The sequence below is a fragment of the Micromys minutus genome, assembly GCF_963924665.1.
Source record: "Micromys minutus genome assembly, chromosome: 29".
Lineage (NCBI taxonomy): Eukaryota > Metazoa > Chordata > Mammalia > Rodentia > Muridae > Micromys > Micromys minutus.
Genome location: NC_137964.1, coordinates 12,788,353 through 12,812,086, shown reverse-complemented (window position 1 = coordinate 12,812,086; position 23,734 = coordinate 12,788,353). Strand labels below are relative to the sequence as shown.

General features: G+C 49.5%; 1 protein-coding gene across 2 annotated transcripts in view; it reads right to left on the bottom strand.

The window, feature by feature from the left end:
• The window catches only part of COL26A1 (collagen type XXVI alpha 1 chain), a gene marked incomplete at both ends in the record, with an annotated part of 127,345 nt that extends 104,511 nt beyond the window's left edge, over positions 1–22,834 (bottom strand). For both annotated transcript variants that reach the window (XM_080940435.1, XM_080940436.1), the window contains one exon: positions 22,677–22,834. In XM_080940435.1, coding sequence (XP_080796561.1) covers positions 22,677–22,834 — 158 coding nt within the window. The remainder of the gene's footprint in view (positions 1–22,676) is intronic.
• Positions 22,835–23,734: the final 900 nt, after the last annotated feature.

Here is a 23,734-nt window from a genome sequence, read left to right as displayed (position 1 = left end):
GCTACAGACAAGAGTCAAAAGCAAAAGGGAGTGCTTTGTTCTCTCCTACCCCCTTGATATCAGCAGGGAGACTGGGTCCAATGTTCACAAAAGGGAAAAGGAAAAGGCAAGAAAAGCTAAGAATCTGAGGAATTCCGGCTAGGACAAACAGGGAATGCAGACAACGGAATCTTGCATCTGATACCCAGGGCTGCTGAGGATGCTGGGAAGACCCAGGGCTGCTGAGGATGCTGGGAAGGTTGCAAGGAATGTCGACCAGGGTATCTCACCATAGGCAGTGCACCTCCTGGTCCTGAAATCTGAAGAGCCCTTGTGGGGAATGGGGAGATGGCTAATTGATAAAGTGCCCAGAGGGTCTAAATTCAATCCACAGAATTTCTATACAAAAACCCAGTGTGCTGGCGCATGCACTGGGGAGGCAGAGACAAAAGAATCCCTGAGACATGCTAGCTAGTCCGTCCTAACAATCTCCAGGTTCCAGGAGAGATGCTGTCTGAAAACAATTAGGTGGGAGATGGCTCACTGGTTAGAGCACATGCCACCAAGTGTGGGGTCTATGTGTCTGATACCCAGCACTCAAGTAAATGGAAGAATGAACAAAAATCCCAGAATCAATCCCGCTGTTTCTGAAGCTAGCCTTTTGTTTCTCTCCAAGTGTAGCTTCTCTTCCCTGCTTCATCATGTCTGGTGGCTCCTGAAACTTCCAACCTATGAGTTCAGATATAACTGAACACTTTTTTTCAATTATTTATTTTATGTATAGGAGCACACTGTAGCTGTCTTCAGACACACCAGAGGAGGGCATCAGATCCCATTACAGATGGTTGTGAACCACCATGTGGTTGCTGGGAATTGAACTCAGGACCTCTGGAAGAGCAGCCAGTGCCTTTAATCACTGAGCCATCTCTCCAGCCCATGACTGAACACTTTAAGATCCTATAGCTGCCGGGCATGGTGGCACACTCCTTAGATCCCAGCACTTGGGAGGCAGAGGCAGGTGAATCTGGTCTACAGGGCTATGAAAAGAAACCCTGTCCTCAAAAACAAACAAACAAACAAGACTTTACAGCTGAAGACAAGGGAGCTGATTCTCAAGCCCCGTGTTAGGGTCCTGCTGAGGAATCACTGTGTGACCTCATGTGGAACTCCCCCTCTCTGGGCTCCTTCTTATTTTCCTGTAGCCCACAGGGCAGGAAGAACAGCCTTGGAGCTGAAAGAAGCTTCAGAGACTGTGATACTGATGTGTGAGTGAAAGGGTAGGACGCTCTGACGTCTCTCCCAGAATCTGTGCGGATAAAAACCAAAGCAGCCAAGCAAGTAGTTTTCTGGGGACAGGTTTCCACTGTCCACGGGGTTCACCATGCAGGGATCACCTTGGGCTTACCTGTTGCGGTAAATATTCTATCTCATGCTTCACTGGCTCCTGCAGGGCCATCTACAGGGATTTCTAACTTGGCACTCTACGCCGCCTCTAAGAACTCGGGTGCAGTTCACTCTACTGCCCCTACTGCTCCTATCCCGGGTAGATACAACCGCCTCAGTATAAAACATTCATAACAACCCTATTTCTAAAGAGATGCGCCAAGAGAAACATGCACATCTGCCTCCATCTTTGTTCCTCTCCAAATCCCCTCCGCCTCCTGCCTCCTCTTCTGCTCCTAGACCTTTCCCCACCCGTCTCTCTCCTGTCTGATCATATATCACCCTAACACAAACCTACGCTTACCCTGCATATATCTGACAAGGGGGGAAGATCATGTCTAGGTCCGTGGCAACTTTCTGCTAACTTCCAGCCAGGTGGTGTCAACTAGAAGAGTGTTTCTGCGTCCCTTCCTTCCAACTGTCACGTCCAGTAGGCAGATCCCTGAATTCTGGTTCCCAGCTTCCCAACCCACAGTTGGCGTAGGAAACACATGGATAAATACACATGTGAAGAAAGAGGTAGACTTACCCCTCCTAAACTCACCACAACTGAGTCCTGCCTGGTCCTCTGGTAGCCCCCCATCCTAAAACACAGCACTCCAACTACCCCCGCTCAGGCTGAGCCAGATCCACAGCCAGACCTCCAATCAGTACAGACTCTTCCAGAAACAGCACCATTCCCCTTATCTCTCCACCTCACTGAGATACCTACTCTCTCCTCACAGTGTGTCAACAATGACCAACAAGGATTCCTGGATCAAGAAAGTCCACACTCCACCCTCTGGAATCCCTCTGAGAATGCTGAAGCCACTCTGGGGAGTGACAACAGCTCGAGGTAACTGAGTTACTTTCCAGGACACAGAGAGGGTGACTAACTCATGTGACTTTTTTTTAATTGAAGGAGGGGCAGTAAATATGTGTGTGCATGTGGGTGTGGCCTCCCCTGGGTGAGGTGAGTGTATAGAGACCAAAGATTAATGTCTCTTTCCACATTATTTTTCAAGACAGGGTCTCTCATTGAACAGGGAATTCTATATTTCATAACAATAAAGCTAAGTCCTTGACTATCACTGGCATATTCTTAGCAAATGTACTGCTGAGCCACGCCCCCAGCCCCTCAGTGGGGGATTCTAGGCAGGGGCTCTACCCCTGAGCCACACCCCCAGCCCCTCATTGGAGGATTCTAGACAGGGGCTCTACCACTGAGCCACGCCCCCAGCCCTTCACTTAACCTGAACTACACCCCAGTATTTCTCAACCTAACGCTGCAACTGTTTAATACACTTTCTCATGTTGTCGTGAGCCATAAAATTTATTTTTGTTGCTACCTCATAACTGTAATTTTGTTACTGCTATGAATTGTAATGTAAATATCCAATATGCAGGACGGCCTTAGGTGACCCCTGTGAAAGGGTCATTCGACCCCCCAGAGTGATGGAGATCCACAGGTTGAGAAGCACTGCCTTAGATCCTCTCTGGGGTGGGAAACAGTCTAGCCAATGCACTTAGAACACAGGAAGCCCTGGATTCCTTCCCTAGCACTGCAAGACAGACAGACAGACACACAGATGCATGTACATCGATGCATGCCACGTTTTTCTGAAGGCCTCCCTACACTACCTTCCACAAACAAAGTAAGCATTTGGGAAAAAAACAAAACACAAAACCTAAAAGCCCCAGAAGTGTAGGGAGCAGCTCTGTGAGGCTAGAGTGGCTGGTTAAGGGGAATGCGAAATAAGGCCAGGGTTTAGATCAGAAAAGAGCCAATCAGAGAAGGACTTGGACGCTGGGCTGGTACTGGAGCCCTGGCCTGAAGCTACAGGAAAGCATGGGCAGTATTTAGGTAAGGGGGCAGGACCCAAACAGAAGCAGGCGTCAGAATGTTTTCTCCAGCCTCCTCCCCAGGCATAGTGGCCTCAGCAGATGAGACCCCTGCCCCCCCCACCCCCTACCCCCCCACCCCACCCCACCCCCCGCTGCAGCAGACTGGGGAGAAATCTGAGCTGCCCTCAGTCTGTTACAGGCAATTAATTGCCCCCCTTTGTTCTCAGCATTGATTAAAGGCAGATGTCCCTCTAGTGGAAGGTTCAAGGAGCCCACCTCTCCTCTCTCCTCTCCCCAGGCTGCCTCGCCTAAGTCCTACCGGCACCACCACTACTACCACAAGAAAGACCCAGAATCACCCAGAGGATCTGCAACCGTTTTAAGCTCTTGATTCCTCCCTGCAGAGCCATCCTCCAACCCACCCTCCCTTCTCCCCAAACCACACACCCTGCAGTCTCTCCCTGATTAAAGGGTTTTCCTTCCAGGAACCCCTGCAGACCCGGCGAAGGCTATTCCCACAGAGCGCGGAGAAGCCCCGGCTTCCGCACCTTGTCCCGGGGGTTTCTCTGTGGGATCAAACAGAAAATTAAAGCCATCGGAGGCTGCAGAATGCACCGAATTAGGCTCATCCATGAAAAATCTGAACACTAATGGCTTGCAGTTCCTTCACCAGAAAGGTTTCTTTTAATCAATTCCCGGGTGACTTTTGCCAGGCTCTGGGCTAGAATTCCTTGGGATAAGTTTCTATCCCTGTAGAGGGGACATTTGAAACGGTGAAGTCTTAAAAGTGCTTTTGTTTTTCCTCCTCTTCCTCCTTCTCCTCCCCCTCCCCTCCCTCTCCCCCTCCCCCACTTTCCTTCCCCTTCCCATCCCCCTCCCCCACTCTCCTTCCCTCCCCCTCCCCCACTCTCCTCCCCCTTCCCATCCCCCTTCTCCTCCTCCTCCTTCAAGGCTCCAGCTTCCATGACTAGTCACTAGTGCTGGGGCAGGCTTTCAGTGATGCCAGGGCCTTTGGGTCATTCCATGACCCTGTAAGTAACCCCAAGAAACTCACTAGTTCAGCAGTTTAGACTGCAGCCATGTTCCTTTCCTGGTCTGTCCATGGTTTCCTATCTTTGGTAAGTAGGTATTCGTGTCAAGTGTCCCCAAAAACAATGTCTCACCACAGCGTCTGAGGTTCGCACCAGTAAAGTCAGGCCACTGCTATTCCCCCAATAACTGCATGCATGGTTACTGCTTTTATTACATCTCCATTTCGTCTTATGCATTTTATGTGCACATATGTGCGTGGGTGTGCATGTGGAGGTCAGCGGACAACCTGCAAGAGCCTCTTCTCTCCTTCTACCATGTGGCTCCCAGGAACTGAACTCAGGTATCAGGCCCATCAGCCAATGGCTTTTCCCTCTGAGCCATGTTTCTGTCCCTTGCCTCCTGCCCAACTCCAGGCCTTACCTCTGAGTCTACCGTGTCACACCCTTTCCTCTTGGGAGCTGTAACAAATTTCTTTTCAATGACATAGTCTCTGGATATGTAAATATTACTATACCTCGTTCTTTCTACTGTAGTGTGTGTGTGTGTGTGTGTGCACGCGCGCGCGCGCGCACGCACATATACACATGGGGTTCAGAGGTCAATGTAGAGTATCTTCCTCAATCTCTCTCTGCCTTTTTAAACATGGCTCCTCACCAAACCTGAAGCTCATCAGTTCGGCTAGACTGACCAGACAAGTACATTCAGGACTGTGCCTGTCTCTACATCCCACCCCACAAGCTCTGGGAATGTAGACATGCAGGGATGGGAATCCAAACTCTGGTCCTGTGCTTACACAGCAAGCGCTCCCCCATCCCCCATCATCTCCCTAGTGTGAGGAGACTCTGTATCTGAGGACAGGCTGCCACTCTGTCCATCCACATGCAGGCTCTAAGATGAAAAGAGGCAGGAGGTGCAGCTCCTGAAGCCAGAAACCTCAGGCTCTGAGCTACACATGGAACACAGTAGAAAGAGTGCTTGCCCCGAACTAATGATGTCCTGGGTTCGATTCCCCAGTACCACATAGATCAGGAGATGTGGTACATGCCTCTATTCACACACTTGAGAGATGGAGGCAGGGCAGGAAGTTCAGAGGTTCAAAGTCATCCTTGACTATCTAGCCACCTGAAGACCATGAAACCTACATTTCATCATCATCATCATCATAATAATAATAATAATAATAATAATAATAAAGAACCCAAACCATATATCATAGATTCCAGCCCTGCCTGGCTCAGCCATTCTCTAGGTGTAGGACTTTAGCTAAGTCCTCTCTTGAGACAAAGAGCCCTTACTCCCACAGCAAGGGACACACCGCCGCTGTGGGAGTCTGCAGATGGTCCAGTGCATAAAGATGTTTTCTGCCAAGCTTGACAACCTGAGTCCCATCCCCAGAACCCACATGGTGCAAGGAGAGACCTGAGTCCGGAAAGTCATTCTCTGTGCCCCATGGGTGTGTCCTGGCCCAAGTGCCCACACACATACACACTCGCTAATCAAAATCTTAAAGACCACAGAAGGGAGCTTTTGTTTCCAAACTTGAGTCTGCAGAATTCTGTAGGCCTTGAAAACGTGCAAATATAAATGAGTCCAAATGCAAAATCTGTCCCTTCCCCAAGTCTCGGGGAAGATCTGTAAGGACTGGATGAGGAAGATGTGGCTCCCCTTTGCACTGGAAATTTCCTGGGCCCAGGCGTCACTCAACAGGACCTTGGCTGACACTGCACAGGGTCCTCCAGGCCTCGGGGTGGGTCATGGCCCCTGCCCTGGAAAAACTGACGGCCCCGACAAAACCAGATCCTGCAGAATATAAACAAGACTCTCAATCAGGCCCCAGTACACGCCCAGAGAATAGAAGGTGACCAAGTCTACACGCACAGTCATCTGTGAGTAAACGCTACAGCCAGAAATACTCCAGCCTAGCGCTGGAACCGGATGCCCCTGAGAGGCAAACAAGCCCTTGTTTTTCTTCACCATCTGCTCTGGTTCTCAGAGGGCTGGGGCCCATCCCCCCTTCCTTCCTGCTGCTCTGTCACCAGCCTTGGAGGGTCCTGTTACCCAGCCAGGCAGTGCACTGACCTCGGGACAAAAGGCTTCGGTTAGCAGGTCAGGCTAGAGAGATGAATCCCTGGAGCTTAATGGCCATAGCCAACCAGAGAGCTGGAGTCAGTGACAACATGTCTCAAAAATAATAACAAAATACGGAGGGACTGAGGAAGACAGCTCACGTCCACTTCCGGCCTCCACGTGAACGGTCGCAACATGTGCATGTGAACCCATATACCCATGTGTGTGCACACATGTATAACCCACATGCACATGTGTGCGCACACATGTATAACACACAAGCACAGACTTAACAAATAATAATACTGCTGTCAAGTTGTCCTGGTTGGCTCATAGTCCCCAGTACTCAGAAAACACACACACACACACACACACACTGCAGAGTATATCTGAGTTTAAATTCCCTCCATACGGATGCAAGCTCCCCCACCCTGGGACTACTGAAGAGAGAGTCAGATCAACATCTTCCCCAGATAGCCTTCCTCTATTCCATCTGCTAGCAAAGCTCTCCTGATTCCAGAGTGAATGGTGTCCATTAAAAAGTACAAATCTGGAGGGATGGCTCAGCAGTTAGAGCACTTAATGCTCTTCTAGAGGACCCAAGTTTGGTTCCCAGCACTCACATCAGGTGGCTCGCAACTGCCTATAACTGCAATTCTGGTGGATCCTCTGGCCTGCACAAGCACCTTTGCATGAGTGGTACACATGGACTTACACACACACACACACACACACACACACACACACACACACCAACTTACACCACATATATGCATGTGCACACACATTCAAATAAAAATAACAAATTAAAAAATGTAAGTACAGAGTCAGGAAGATGATGGGCCAGGAAAAGCGCTTCCCATACATAAATCCAAGGCAAAAATGGCTGCCATCTTTAATCCTGGAATTCAGGAGACCTTATTTTAAAAAAAGAAAAAAGAATAAGATGCATGTACATACTTATACACATCACACACACACACACACACACACACACACACAAGATAGCTAAGTGTCTAAGGTTGTTGGCCACCGAACCTGGCAATTTATGTTCGGTTCCCGAAAACTACATAAGGGAAGAGAGAATCCGTTCTTCCACCACACAAATAGAATGGTATGGAGACACGAGCTCACGAGTACACACAGTCTAAACAAACAAACAAATACAATTAAACATAAAAGGCATACAGTCCTACAAGGGCAAAAGTCAATAGAATTCACAGGAACACGTTAGCCTTTACCTCTGCTGTGGTTCTGCAGAACTCTTTCTGAGGAAGCTACTGAAGAATATGCCCCACCTCAATGCGGGGGGGATGCGGGGGACCAAAAAGCCAGTGGCCATGAAATGCCAGAGAGAAGCGTGAGAGAGACTTGGTTCAAAGACCGATCTGGGATGCCGGTGAATTCCTAAACTGTCAGTGTAAGTTTAGATCCTGAAAACATTTGAGTTCAAATTCAACAGCAAGAGACTCAAGAAGACAAATCTCAGATGCATCATCAGGAGGAAAGATGCACAGGTAACGGGCTGGGGTCTGGAGATGGTTTAGAACAATCCAAAGGACAGCCAAGTGAACAGGAGTCAGGAAGTAAAGAAGATGAAAAGGGCTGGTAGAGCCCCTGCCTAGAATCCCCCAGGGAGGGGCTGGGGGCGTGGCTCATACATAAAACACTGGGTTCCAACCTTAGCATTATTTAAAACAAAACATACTCGGCCATTGGAGGCAGAAGGAACAGAAATTCAAGGTCATTCTTCGATACTTAGTGATTTCAGTGACAGTATAGGATGCATGAGACTGTGTCCAAAAACATTAAATTAATGATAGTAAGAATTTACATCATGACTCAATAGTGTGACATCACATTGTTTTAAACACAGTTCTGTTGATCCTTCACCTTTAACTTCAACATAGAAATGCTATCTAACACCAGGCATGGTGGTACATGCCTTTAATGCCAGCACTTAGGGGACAGAGACATCTCAGAATTCGAGGCCAGCCTGGTTTACAGAGCGAGTTCTAGGACAGCCAGGGTTACACACAGAAAACAGCAACAACAAAAACAAAAATTAAAACAAAGTGGATAGTGAGTTTGGGTTTTTCAAGACAAAGTCTCACTATGTAGCCCAGGCTGCCCTAGAATTCATTCTGTAGACCAGGCTAGCCTCAAACTCACAGAGATCCACCTGCCTCTGCTACCCAAATTCTGGAATTAAAAGTGTGTGCCTCTCCACAGGCTCTGTGCTCACTGTTTTATCATTTGTTTTGAATTTTTAAGTTTTTTTCTTAGTTAATTTAATTTATATTCCAATTGCAGCCCCCTCCTTCCTCTCCCCCAGATCTCACCTTCACAACCCCTCCTCTCGTTCTCCAACAGAAGGCCCCCCATGGGTACCAACCAGTCCTGGCAGTCAAGTCACAGTCACATTCTCTCCCACTGATGCCAGCCAGCTGGGGAAGGGATCCACAGGGAGGCAACAGAGTCGGGGTCCATCCCTGCTCCAATTGTTGGGGAACCCCATGGAAACCGGGCTGTACATCTGCTACATATGTGTAGGGGGCCTACCTAGGTCCAGCCCCTACACACTCTGGCTGGTGGTTCAGTCTCTGTGATGGTCTGTACTCAGTCTTAATCCTAGCCCCTGGGAAGCTACAGCAGGGGAATCATGGTTTTGAAACCAGCCTCGGCTACACAGAGAATTCAAGGCCAGCCTAGGCTCCCAACACCCTGACTTAAAAATTAAGACAACAACAACAACAAAAAGTGACTCCAAAAACCCCAAAGGTCTTAATAGAAGAAGAAAAATAATAAAACTCTTAGAAGAAAATGCAGAGAAGTATTTCATGACACTGGATTGGGTGAGAGGTTCTTGGCTATGCCACTAAAAACACAAACAACAAAAGAAAAAGCAGATAAATTTGATTATGTTAAAATTGAAAACATGTGGGGGTCTGGGGAGACAGCTCAGTCAGTGAAGGGTTGTTGCAGCTTGAGCAAGAAGCACCGGGGTATAGAAGCCAGGCACGGGGGCAAATGATTGTAACCCCAGCATTTGTGTCGTGGAGACCAGAAAATTTTATCTAATCAATCACTAATCTCCAGATTCAGGTAAAAATTTTATCTTTAAAAAGGGGGCATGACAAGTGATAAAGAAAGAAACGCAACCTCAACCTCTGGCCTCGAACACACAGCACACACATGCACACACATGCACACACTGCATACACAGTCTTTTTAAATCTGTAGTTATTTGTTTATGTGCATTGTGTTTGCCTATATGTACGTCTCTTACATACCTGGTATCTGTGGAGGCCAAAGGAGGACATGGGATTTCCTGGAACTGGAGTTACACACAGTCAGGAGCTGCTGAGTAGGCGCTGGGAACGAAACCTGGGCCCTTTGCAAGAGCTACAAGTGCTCTTAACCACTGAGCTATCTCTACAGCTCCACTTTAAAAAAAAAATGATAATGCATGCCTATAATTTTAACTTTTAGGAAGCTGAGGCAGGAGTGTTATGAATTCAAGGCCTGCCCAGGCTAGAAAGTGGGATTCTATCTTTAAAGGCAGTATCAACCAAAACCACAGAAAATGACAAACACATCTTCACTGTTACAGGGACATTTTTGATCCGGCAATTCTGTCTCTGAACGCGACCTCAAGAGAGCTAAAGGCAAAGAAGACAGAGATGCTCACCCATCACTCATGTAGATGTCGCTTTAGCAGCAACATTCTACAGCCAGAAGGGCCACATTGACAAAGCAAGCAAGATCATGTGGTACACACCCATAAACACACACAGGCACACACGTGCATGCACACACACCCATGCACAGAATCACAGGTTTGGAATATGCCTCAGTGAGTAAGGAAGCAGGAAGGCCTTAGTTTTATCTCCAGAACCAATGTTTGGAAGAAAAAGATGTTAGGGGTAGCGGCAAGCATCACCAGTTAATTAAACAAACAAATAAATAAATAGAGTTGGGGGAGGGGCCCTGGAAAGGTGACTCAATAGTTAAGAGCATTCATTGATCTTGCAAAGAACTCGAGGCCAGTTCCCAGCACCAACACCCAGAGGCTTACAACCACCTGTAACTCCAGCTCCAGAGGACTGACAGCCTCTTCTGGTTTCAGCGGGCCTCTGCATGCACACAGTGCGCACACGCAAGTAGGCGTGCACACACACCTACACACATGCGTGCACAACCAATCAGTCAATAAAAACTAAAAAATAAATTCCCCCTTTTAAAACACAAGGAATAAGCTTGAGTATCAACACCCACGATTGACACACACTGGTGCGCTCACACGCACATGCGCATGTGCCAGAACTTTTAAAAATAGAACATGAGTGAGGCTCACCTACACATCTGTCCTGGCCCCAGGAGCCTGAGCCTTCACAGCTGCCCAGCCTGCTGAGCCACAGACACCCACCAGCTTCCTCTACCTGACACCAACATTTGGCCTTCATTTCTGGCTCCTCACGGAATTCTCAGAGACCAGCTCTTGCTGGGTTTCAGGTCCAGCGGAAGCCAGAGGCTCTTGGGAGAATCAGTTTGCATCTCAAGGGGTGGGAGGTGGGTTTGGCAGGGCCAGCCAGTGGGCTGTCTTGCCCAGCCACCCCCTGGTGCCCCAAAATCCCATCCATCCTGTAGGCTCCCCACCCGCTGTCAGCAGGGCAGGCACACTTCCTGGTGCAAGGTAACCTTAGCCGGCTCTGCTCCCCATGGGCTTGGCTGAGCTCTGTTATTAATCTCCGGTAGATCCTGTGTCTTGAAGCTGAGACAGCTGTCCCCACGTGCAGCTGTTCCAGGACCAGAACTAGCAGGCAGACAACTTCCAGTGTTATCGCTTTTATGGAAAGAGGAAAAAAAATTACAAAAGTAGGTGTGAGCCGGTTTTTTCCTGCAGCCATCTAAGTGGACCCTCATGCTGTCAGGGTGCTGTAGCTCCCGGCTCCATCTGCCTGAGATTGATCTCTAGCCCCACGAGCTCTTCAGTGTTCTGCACAACTCAGTCTGAAGAGTGAGCACAGCAGAGCTCCATCGAAACTGAATTAATGAAAGAACTGCTGTGGCTACAACAGGACTCTGGGCTTAAGAAATTCCTTGGAATTCCCCCAGCGTGAGGGGCTGGGGGCGTGGCTCAGTGGTAGAGCCCCTGCCTAGAATCCCCCAGTGAGGGGCTGGGGGTGTGGCTCAGTGGTAGAGCCCCTGCCTAGAATCCCCAGTGAGGGGCTGGGGGCGTGGCTCAGTGGTTACCTAGTACACATAAGATCCTGGGTTCCATCCCCATCAACACAAATGACAAATCAGAACAGGACTTTGCTTTAGTCCAAGCCCTGAGCTCGCTCAGACCTTCTTCCTACATTACCTGATATTCTCATGGCTCAGTGGTTAGAGTGCTTGCCTAACATGCATGAAGCTCTAGAGTAGAAGCTAGAGAGATACCTCAGTATTGGAGAGCACCTACTGCTCTTCTAGGAGACCTGAGTTCAGTTCCTAGGACCCACATCAGGCAGTTTTCAACTGCCTATAACTCCAGCTCTAAGGGATCCAATGCCCTCTTCCAACACCTTTATTCACACACACACACACACACACACACACACATACACACACAATTAAAAATAAGATACATTTGGTTGGCATGGTGAAATACTTCACTTGGGATGCAGAGGCAAATGAATCTCTAAGTATGAGGCCAGCCTGGTCTATATACTGGGTACTGGGCAAGCCTGGTCTACATAGACATCCTGGCTCAAAAATAAATAAGTAAATAAATAAATAAACATTACATGTTTTTTAAAAGAAAAAGTAAAACTGGAATTAGTCACCTGTATTTGTGATGCGCACACACACACACACACACACACACATACACACACACACGAGATTATAAAATTTTCTCCCTCAAAATCACCTAATCAAACATTAAAATAATTAAAACAATTTCTCAAAAATAGTCTTGGTGTGGTGGCACACACCTTTAATCCCAGAACTCAGGAGGCAGAGGCAGGGGTAATCTCTGTGAATTTGAGGCCATTCAGGGCTAAAAAAAAAAAAAAAAAAAAGACCAACTTTTAATTCTTACTCTGTGTGTGCATGTGAGTGTGCCCATGAAACTGGTTCTCTCCTTTAACCTTTACATGAGCAATGAAAATGGTACTCAGGTTGCTGGATTTTCCAGTCATGAAGAGCTACATAATTAGGGTGTGGGGAGATGGCTTAGGGGGCAAGAGCAAGAACCTGAGTTCATAACCCTCTGTAGAAAGCTGGGCGTGGCCTCGCCCATCTGTCCCACCCACCCAGTGCTGGGTCAGTGGTGGGACAGAATGACTGGGTCTTGCTGGCTGCCTCCCTAGCTCCAGGCTCAGTGAGAGACCATCTCAAAAAAGAAAGATGGAGAGCAACAGATCAGCGCACTTGAGGTCCTCTTCTGGCCTCTGCATGGGAGGGAGTAGGCGCGGGCACCACACGCACATGCACACAAGCAAATTCTCAGCATCTGAGTGAATTGTCGTCAACAGCTGCAGGACAAAGGAAGGGGATGAGGCCGACACATTCCCTAGCAGCAAAGGATCGTATAGCCCCAGAACTGGGTACCCAGAAAGGTCAAGACCTTTTGGAGTTCAAGGACCAGCCACATGGCCAAGTCAATCACAAGGACCCAAGGAGAGAACTGTAGACAGGCCCCTCCAGGGGAGCAGGGAAGACATATGTGTCAGAAGCCAGTGGTGACCTGCTTGGATGTAGTCAGTGAAACTGAATCATGAAGAAACTGCCCAAGCATCAGGGTGGCCACAAAACACAAATTGTCAGCCCACCAGAACCCTCCATTGGGTATCAGGTCAGATTCCAGGGAATGTTCTAGGGATGTTGAAAGACTGAATCATCCACAAAACCCCAAGCAGGGAGATGACTCCGTGGTTAAGGCACTTGCCTGTCACCATGAGAACCTGAGTTCAAGTCCCCAGCACCCACAGAAAGCCTGACACAGTTGGACATGTCTGTAATCCTGGTGTTAGGTGGAGACAGGAGAACCCCAGAATCTTGCAGGCCAGTTTAACAGTAACAGACAAGAGACCCTGTAACACACTAGGTAAAGGGGAAAGATCCAAGGTTGTCATCTACTCCCCACACACAGAGACACATCCATCCACCTGCCTCTGCCTTCCAAGCACTGAAATTAGAGGCATCCACCACCGCTGCCAGCTAGGAATAAAGATGTTTTATTTACTATGTATTTGTTTGTGTTGAGGTTCCATCAAGACAGGGTTCCTCTGTGTAACCTTGGGTGTCCTGGAACTCGCTATGTAGACTAGGCTGGTCTCCAACTCCGAGATCCACCTGCCTCTGCCTCATGAGTGTTGGGACTAATGACATGCACCACCACTACCCCGCAAAGATCTTTTAAAGAGACACTTGTACCCCTTCCTTTGGCCATCGGGTTATTGGAACAATGGTGCTCAAGAAACTGGAAGTTCCCCAGGAGTCACTGGGAGAAGGAAAGAACTGAAGGTTGGTGCCAGTCGGTGCCAGTCAGAGGTAGAAAGTATCTTTGAGAAAGAGACTGGAAGGGAGACTTGAAACATGACAGTAATGGGTAAGTGGGGGGGCGATCCATGCCTTGACTGGGACTGCTTAGCTGGCCATACATACTCTTCACCCTGAAAGCTATGTCAGGATTCCAAAGATAGAATTTGGGACGTAGCGGTCACTGGACCTCTGTGTTCACCTTCCCCACGTGGCCAGCTGGATAAATCTCTTTCTTGTTTGCATGTAGTTTGTGTGCACATGTGCATGCACATGTGTGTGATGTGTGTGTGTGTGTGTGTGTGTGTGTGTGTGTGTGACTGTGGGGGGAGGGGATTTCCAAACATGGGGCGCACACCACACATGCTTCCATGGCACATGTGTGAAGGTCAAAGGACAATTTACAGGAGTTAATATTTCTTCCCACCATGTGGGAACTCGGGTTGTCAGCTTTGGCAGCAGACATCTCTGTCCACCACCGAGCCATCACTATTGGATTGTCTTTTTAATTGACAGGTTGAGGACTGGTGTTCATTGCTTGTTAGAGCTGGAAGAACTAAGGCAGCTCTGAGCCTCACAACTCAAGTTCACGGTGACAGACAAGGAGATGCAAGAAGCCAGAGGACTCACCTGTCCATGATTGTGACCGGCTAACCTGGACCGAACGTCGCTTGTTCCAAAGGGAGAGGCAGCTAGAAGGGCGGAACCCCCAAGAGATTTAGAGAATAGTATATGATGTGTAGATTTGCTCCCCTAGGCTCTTTGTGTGAACATTCCTGAAAATCCTTTAACAGTTCGTTATGGAGGCTCGGGTCACCGCCCCAGGGGCTGCTGGGCTGCTTCCAGATCACACACTCTCCAAGTGGCAATGAGGTGTGGGGCCAACGAGAGCCAAGAGAAGCTAGTGGGGATTTTTACTGCCACAGCAATGCTTTCCCTGGGAACAGATTTTTAAAATAACAGACAAGCTGTGAGCATACAGAAAGGAGATGAAGAGAGAAGGAATCAGAAACCTTAGGGCTTTGCAGGAAGGCCCCCTGTCCCAAGCCCAGATACATCTCCACCATACTGTGTGATTTTTAAAAACAAATTTTTTTTAATCTTGTGGCAGAGAAAATGGCTTAGTCAGTAAAGTGCTTGCTGCAGGAGTGTGGGTACTTGGACTCAGCCTCCAAAACCCAAGTAGAAGGCCAAGTGTGGTTGGTGTAGTCCTATAATCTCAGCACTGGGGAGGCAGAGAGAGGAGAACCCTTGGGGCTCACGGGCCAGCCAACCCAGCTGAATTAGTGAACTCCAGGTCCAATAGGAGTCAATGTCTCAAAAACTAAGGTGGCGGGCCAATGATATGGCTAGGTGGGTAGAGGTGACTGCCACTAAGCCTGACATCCTGAGTTCAAGACCCAGAACCCACACTGTGGAAGGAGCGAATCAGCTTCCACAAGTATCCCTCTGGACTCCACAAGCATCATAGCATGCAAGCTCACAAGCAGGAACATACATATATACATAAATAAAGAAATATAATTTGATTTTTTTTAAGTTTGTGTGTATGTGTACATGTCTCTCTTTGTGAGTCTTTTCACACGTGGATAACTGAAGGAGTCAGAAGATGGTGCCAGATCTCCTGGAGCTGAAGTTATATGCAGGTGTGAGCTGCCCCACAAGGATGCTGGGAATGGGAACTCCAGTCCTCAGTAGGAGCAGCCACACAGAGTTCTAAATCACTGAGCCCTCTCCCCAGCCCCAGTAAATGTCATTTTTTAAAAGAATCAGGTTCTCAATCCTGGGTGAAAGTTATGTGCACCTTCAGTCCCTTTTACCAACTCCAAGGCATGTGTTTCTTCCCATGTGCAACAACTAACTGTGGGGTTATGTTCCCACCAGCCAAGAGCTCCAGGCCCACTGTGGGAAGCCCTATATAGAAAAATCCTGCCAGGTAATTCAGGATCTCCAGGCCACCAAGGGTATTACAATTGCTCTGGAATGCAAGGGACAGGCTAAGTGACTCATTTTCCAGTAAGGTGTTCTCTGAGTGTGCCCTGGAACTGCCAGCTTAGGGCAGAGATCACAGTCAGGATGCCTTGAGTTGGAGAGCCCGTTCCCTTATCTCACTGAACCACACATCTAGAACCCGGGGACAATAGCTTTCGGTGGGAGGTAGAGAGGGGGAAACCAAGGTGGACTTGAGAGGCTAAAAAACTATCTCTTGGGTAGCAATCTCCTCCAATTTTAATACTCTATTCTTGAGTGACGCTCTTTAAAACTCAGTAAGTTCAAAGGGGAGGCTTTTTAAAACTCAAGAGGTAAACAAGTAAACACACAAGTCTCAGGAAGTTCCTAAAACTTAGCAGATTCACAGTGCCCCTCCCCATGCAAGGTTCTATAAGCAGTAGACTGTTGAGTAGAGGAGACTACCCAGCCAGCTGATCTGCCTGCAAGTTATCCAGAGAGCTCCAGCTCTCATGAGCCGTCACCCATACTCCTGGGTATGCAGCTGCCTTCAATAATCCATGTTTTTGTAATTAACTCCTCACCCACCTTCCTGTGAGGAAGCACAATTAACTCATTGGTTCCCCAAGTTGGTGCCTTAGCTATGGTCTCTGCTGGTTCCATACATTTTGGAAGTGTAGAATTCTGTTCTCGTCTCTCCAGAAATAGTGTTACACAACACCATCCTAGAAAGGTCAGGAACATATCTCTCTCTCTCTCTCTCTCTCTCTCTCTCTCTCTCTCTCTCTCTCTCTCTCTTTAGGAACATATCTCTTCAGGTCATCAGAGGTATTTCATTTTCCCATCAGATGTCACACAAAGTTAAAGAGAGGAATATTGAGCGGCTGGAGAGATGGCTCAGCCATGAAAGTGCTTATGGGGACTTGAGTGTGACCCCCCCATAACTCAGATTTTTTTTAATCCAAGAATTATCTTGGTAGTGATGGCTTTAATCCCTGCACTCTGGAGGCAGAGACAGGTGAATCTCTGAGTTTCAGGGCAGCCTGAACTACAGAGAGTGCTCAAGGAGAGCCAAGGCTACACAGAGAAATCCTGTCCCCCCATTCCCCCACACACCCACTCCCAAAAACCAGGGGCTGGCTAAATGGCTCAGAAGGTAACTTGTCAACAAGACTGAAGATCTGAGTTCAATGTCTGGGGTCCACATGGTGGAAGGAGAAAACCAACCACCCCCAAATAATCTCTACCCTCTGAGAGTGTGGACCCGACCACCGTGCTGGGAGACATCCTCAATTCCGGTCATTCCTGAGGGGGCACAAGGAAAGGGTAGAGATAGAGAGGGGGACAGAGGAGTATGATGGAGGTAAAATTGGGGGGGTGGAGTGGAGAGAAGAGTGGGGATGCAGTTCTGTCATCACATTGAGGCTCAGAACCTTTCCCAATCAGACCTGCCACACAGTTTCCCAGTGGGACACAAAATGGTTTCAGGTTCTGCCTTCACTCCATCCATCTGTACAGAGAACAGTCAGGAAACAGGCAAAAACTTTGCACATTGAGCCAAGATGTAACTGAGTTTCTTTCTGTGTGGAGGGAAGAGCATGTGTGCACACTCACACGTGAGTGTGAAATCCAGCACCAGAGAGCCTACTGTCTCTACCTGCCGGGATGCTGGCATCACAGGGATGTGAACGGTCACAGACAGCTTTTCATGTGACTGCTGGAGACTTGAACTCACCACACTATCATCTTTCCTGGCCCCACAATTGAAATCTCACAAGAACAGAAACAGATTCCCCGAGTAACCTAGGGTCTTCCCTAAGTAAGGTTCATCATCATCTCTGAAAGGTAACTGTGGGACACATAACTCCCTCTGTGGTGTATTGGACACCGAAACCTTAACACCTACAGCAGTCGGCACCACTGAAGTTATGATTTAGAAGAGATCGGAACTTGTGCTGGGTGCTGGTGGCTCACTTGTTTAATCCCAGCACTCTGGAGACAGAGGCAGGCAGATCTCTGAGTTCAAGGCCAGCCTGGTCTACAGAGAAAGTTCCAGGACAGACAGAACTACCCGAAGAAACCCTGTCTTGAAAAAGAGGGAGAGGGGGAGAGAGAGAGAAAGAGAGAGATGTAACACCTGCCTGGCCCTTCTCCCTCAGGTGAGGCTGGCCAGCCTGTAGTAAGGCAAGGGACAATGTGTGGTAACAAGAGGCAAAGGTGCTCTCTCAGACAGAGGACTGAGCCTGAGGCTAAGCAGGTCTGACTCTGCTGATGGGAGCTGGGAACAAAGACAAACGAGAGGCCTGGGAATGGAGTTCAGGTTGTAGAACACTTGTCCAGCACGTAAGAGGACCTGGGTTCAATCCCAAGCAATGCAGGAACTGGGTGTGTGAATGGGCACTCTCAACCTCAGGAGCACTCTGTCACCCTTGGGTATTTTGAGGCTAGCCTGGACTATATGAGGCCCTGTATCAAAAAGTAAAAAAGATGGGTCTAGGATATACCTCAGTAAAGTGTCTGCCTTTTAAGAGCAATAATCTTCAGATCCTGTGGGCAAGGGGAAGTCCAGATGTGGTAGTATTTTCAAAATCCCTGTGCCAGGGAGACAAATAGGTACTCACACTCCCTAGACAACCAGCCTAGCCTACTCAGTGAGTTCCGGGCCAGTAAGAAACCCTTTCTTAAAAAGCAATATAGATGGTGTCTCAAGAAAACAAAGTTGTCCCCTGTCTGCCACAAGTGTGTGCTCATTGGAGCATTTGAATGTACATGGGAACTCCCACACATACCAATTGGGCATGCATATTCACATAAACGAACAACTGGGAACATGCAAAAATCAATGAGGTTAGATGGGTGTTTGTCAACCCCCCAAATCCTTGCATCCCTTTCTGCTGCAAGCATCTCATGTTTACCATGGTTTCCATGGGATTCTTATCATATGGAGCAGAAGACACGCACGCACACATGCACACGCATGCACACATGCACACGCACACACTTTCGAGTGTGCTGCTGCTGCTGCTGCTTCAACCCAAAGTTGGTTGAATCCACAGATGCAAATCTATAGATTCATGACAGGGATCTAGCTCCAGGACTCTCCTTATAATTAGTTGCTCAAGCAAGTCCAAGACAAGACAAAGCACCTTAGAGAGACCTATCCCAAAATTATGGAAGTTTTAAAAGGAGCTGGAGAGAGATGCCTCTGTGGTTAAGGGGGCTTGCTGCACAGGTGTAAGGACTTGGGTTTGAATCCCCAGGGTCCACATAAAATGCCAGTATGGGGGAACACATCTTTAAGCCCAGCACAGGGGAGGGTAGAAAGGTCCCCGGGCATCACTGGCTGCCCAGCCTTGTTCCAGGCTCGGTGAGAGACAGTCTTGTGGAGAAGTAAGGCAGAGAGGTACAGATCCAGAACATTCTTCTCTGACCATCACATGTGCAGGCAAAGGGATGCACACCCAAACACACACACGCACACGCACATATATATATATGTGGCACACTCAGACACGTACAAATTAGCTGACAGGGTTTTTTAAATAAAAAGAATCAAAGGGCAGGGATGCAGAACATTTGTCTAACACACACAACGCAGTGGGTTCAATCCCTGTACCTCAGGGTGGGGTGGGGTAGCCATGTGGCACTGCTTTGCTCCATAAATGACATCACACCATGCAGACTCCTCCACAATGTATGAAACGTGTTTGCTTCTGTCCCCACACGTGGAAACATACGACGTCCACACTTCTGTGGGTGTTTGGAGATCTCTCCCAATAGAAACTTCAAAAAGATATTTCTGAACGAGCCTTGGTATGTGTTTGGAGAATCCTTCTAATAGAAACTTCTGGAAAATATTTCCATATAAAATGAAGGCAGTTGAGTTTCACAGAAACTTGTGTGTGTGTGTGTGTGTGTGTGTGTGTGCATTTTGGGAGTGTGTATGCACGTGTCATGAGCAGAGTTCGTTCTCTATTGCTCTCAACTTTACTTTTTAAAAACTGGGTGTCTTACTGAACCCGGAGCTCAATAACACAGCTAGCCTTGCTGACCAGCAAGTCCCAGGAATCCTGTCTCAGCCTCCCAACCCCTGGTACAGCAGCGCAGTGGCTCAGCAATGCAGCGCCATCTGAACCACCTCTCCTGTCCCAGCAAGCAAACGTTGGCAAAGGACAGGTCCTCCATCCACGAAGCATCCATGGCTCCCTCCCGGCACAAACTGTTCTGGTCTCCTTGCTATAAAATGCTGATAAAATTCCTGGTTACGATCACTGAGTCTGCTATCTACTTATCCAAACTGGGCTGCATCCAGAGATGCAAATCTGTAGATTAGGGGAAGTGGTGTGTGTGTGTGTGTGTGTGTGTGTGTGTGTGTGTGTGTAGACCTCTGATTTAGTCTCAAGACTATACTCAATAACGGCTCAAAAACAGCATCACAAACACAAAAACTACTTTCCAAGCCAGGCATGACAGCACACACCTGGAACCCTAGCTACTTTGAGGTAGAAGGGTCACCAGACTGGGGCCAGCCTGTGCTACACTAGTATAAGACAGCCCAGGCACCCTAGTGAGACTCCATCCTAGGTTTTAAGTGATAAAGGGAGCTGGAGAGAGGGCTCCTTGGGCAAGACAGCTTGCTGCACGAACGTGGGGACCCGAGTTAGAATCCCCAGCACCTGTGTTCGATTTTGTTCCAAAATGAAATCACAGCTCACGATATGCAGAATGGCGTACGGCTTCCAAAGCTTGCTTACTGCTATCTTCACATATGGAAGTGAGCACGGTCCACACTTCTATGGGTATTAGGAGCTCTCTCCCAATAGAAGCTTCTAGAAAGTTATTCCCCAATAAAATTAAATCACAGGCAAACCGGCATTAGGACCTGGGATCTAGTTTCTAGCTCCCATAAAAGGGCGGGCGCGGACACTAGAGCACGTTTGGAAGACGAAGGCGGTCAACCCTGCGTGTTGCCAATGAACTCGAAGAGTGAGAGTCTCGATTGAAAAAGTTTGTTTTTTAAATTTATCTCATATATGTGAGTACACTGACGATGTCTTCAGACACACCAGAAGAGGGCATCGGATCCCCACTGCAGATGGTTGTGAGCCACCATGTGGTTGCTGGGAATTGAACTTAGTACCGCTGAGCCATCTCTCCAGACACGAGTGTGTGTGTGTGTGTGTGTGTGTGTGTGTGTGTGTGTGTGTGTGTCCCGCGTGTGAGTGCAGACCCGCCCTCAGAGACCAGAAGAGGACCTGGAGCAAGAGGGGTGGTGCTGGGTGACCCATGCAGTGGTAGCTGGAACCAAACTCGAGTCCTCTGCAAAATCAGTAAAACAGTAACTTCATTCCTTAACCCTGCGGTGGTGTGAGGATCAAAATGCAACTCGTGGCGCTAGTACAGATCCGAGGATTGGCGAGATCTTCAAATGGGAAAGCTAAATTCTGTAAGATACGCAAACAACGCAGTTAGTTTTATTTGGGTGCGCTGCCTTTTCTTTGAGAATTCAAAAACCAGCGAGATAGCGCTAAATTTTCGGAGGAGGACAGCGCGCCACCTGTCGGTAGATGGAAGCAGTGGGCGGGTCCAGACACTGAGGGCTGAGTGACCCCGCGCCTCCACCAAGCTCACAGCCGAGTCCTGGGATCAGGCTGGGTACCCCCGTCCCAGAGTGAATGGGAAGTCACAGCCAAAGTTTCTTCGGTCCCTCGGGCCCCAAAGACCAGATGGGATGGGCTCTCCAGTGTCGCCAAGCGGCCAAAAGGACTCATGGCCTTGGTAATTCTGGGAATTGTGAAACACAAAGCCAAGGCCGTGCAGGTGAGCCTAGCAACTCCGTGGAGTCTGAAGTCTTGCGAGTCCCAGGAGCTCCCTCTACTACTCCCGGATGCAAGTCGGTGCCATTTCCATTCGAAGCCCAGGGCCGATGGGCACAGAGCAAAAAACCATAAAGGAAAAAGACGGAGTGGGCGCGACCCGAGACCACCAAAGCGGGGCCCCGCGTTTCCAGAACCCCTCTGACATAAGTTGGCGCCCCGGCCTCCTTAGGCCTGGGGTCCCCAGCAAATGATCGCAATATCCATTCCCTCTCCCTGCACCGGACTACAAGGCTCCTAGGGTCATGCATTCCAGGCGTCCGTAGTCCCCAGGCCTGCGTCCTGAGCACCGGGCTACTGTGCTCAGAGGCCACCCCCACTGTTCCTCGTCTCGCTTTCAGTCTCCGTGCCGCCGCCCCCCCCCCAGGCCTCGTGGTACAAATTCTTCCTTCCCAATCACCCGGCCACTTTGCCTTAGTCTCCGTGGTGCGTCCTCAAGCGCAGAGCACTCAGCATGGGGTCACTGCATCTTGGAGCGCGCGCTGGCTGTAATTCTCACGACCCCCGGGAACACCCAGCCACCCCTCCTCGGAGTCCTCACTGTCCCTTGATTTAGCTCCTGCGCCCCCAGCATCCGGCCATCGCGCCTCAGAATCCCCATTGCCCGGCGATCCAGTTCGGCGGAGCCCCAAACTTGATGCCTCTCGACCCCAACAACCAACAGACCTCAAATCCTCGGACCCTCTGTTGTCCCTCGATCTGACCCTCACGCCGTCGAGCCTCTGCTCTCCTAACATCCGACCACCGCTTCTGTAGGACCCCTCAGTCTCTCCATCCAGTCCTCGGTCCGCTATCCCGCGCCCCTAGCACCCAGCCAATGCTCTTCACAGCCTCTGATGTCGCTGGATCCAACCCTCCTCCGCTCCCCTGGCCCACTGTCCCGCGTTACTAGTACCGGGCCACCGCTCTTTCGAGCCCCTGCTGTCTCTGTATCCAACCATCGCTCCCCCAGGCCCAGCCACTGGCGTTACTCACCGGCGACTCGAGTAGCCGTTGCCGGGGGAGCCGGCGCCCTGCTCCGGGTAACCGTGCTGCTGCAAGGCTGCTGCCGGGAAGGGGTAGAGGAAGCCGGTGGCCAGCGCCGACCCGCACAAACAGCAGCACGCCCACGGTAACAGCAAAACCAGCTTCATTTTCACGGCTCTCTAGCGGGGACCTGGGGTCCCGGGAGCCCCGGAGACGGTTAGGAGTGCCCCAGACGGCTGGACTGACCCTGTGGCCCCAGGCTGGAGCGCAGGGAGCCACCCGGTGATGGCGCGTGAAGTCAGGGTCCGAGGTGGAAGTCGTCTGGGGCGGGGGGTGCCCACGCCTCTCCAGGGCCGCCTTTTCAAATTCAGCGAGGTGGGCTCTGCGCAGTCAAAGGGGGCGTGGGTCTTTCTTTTTAACCCTCAGCGGTCCAGGACTGAGGAGGCGTCTACCAAGCTGGGGATACCCCAGGGATGCTCGTGTTTCCGCATAGCAAATCTTACGTCGTGGACTCTTGTACACGATTTAACTTTCCATGCCAAGGTGGAGGAGGATTCAGTCCCTCTTCAGCACCCAGTCTTTGATCAAACACCGTGGCACTATGAGACGTCCATGTTCTCCATTTCTCAGAGGTGGAATCCGAGGCTCCAGGAAAGTCAGTAAACGTGTGTGCTACAGAAACCTGAGAACTTGAGTTCGAATCCTGAACACCCATATAAAAAGCCAGGCGTGGCATCTAACCCCAGCCTCCAGCCTCCAGCCTCCAGTCCTGGGGCTTGCCTGCTTCTGTCCTAGCTCCAGGTTCAGTGAGAGAATCCCTGACTGGAGGTGATTCCAAGAGGAATAGAGCCAGGTACCCTTTGTTGCTCTCTGGCCTCTGCATACCTATGCACACACGTGCATAACACACACACACACACACACACACACACACACGGGCACACGGGCACACTTAAGCCTAGCTAGTGTGGTGGTGCACCCCTAGAATGCCAAGGCTGCTGATGAGTTTGAGACCAGCCTAAGTTTCATAGTGAGCCCCGTATCAACGATAGCCCAGAAAGTACACA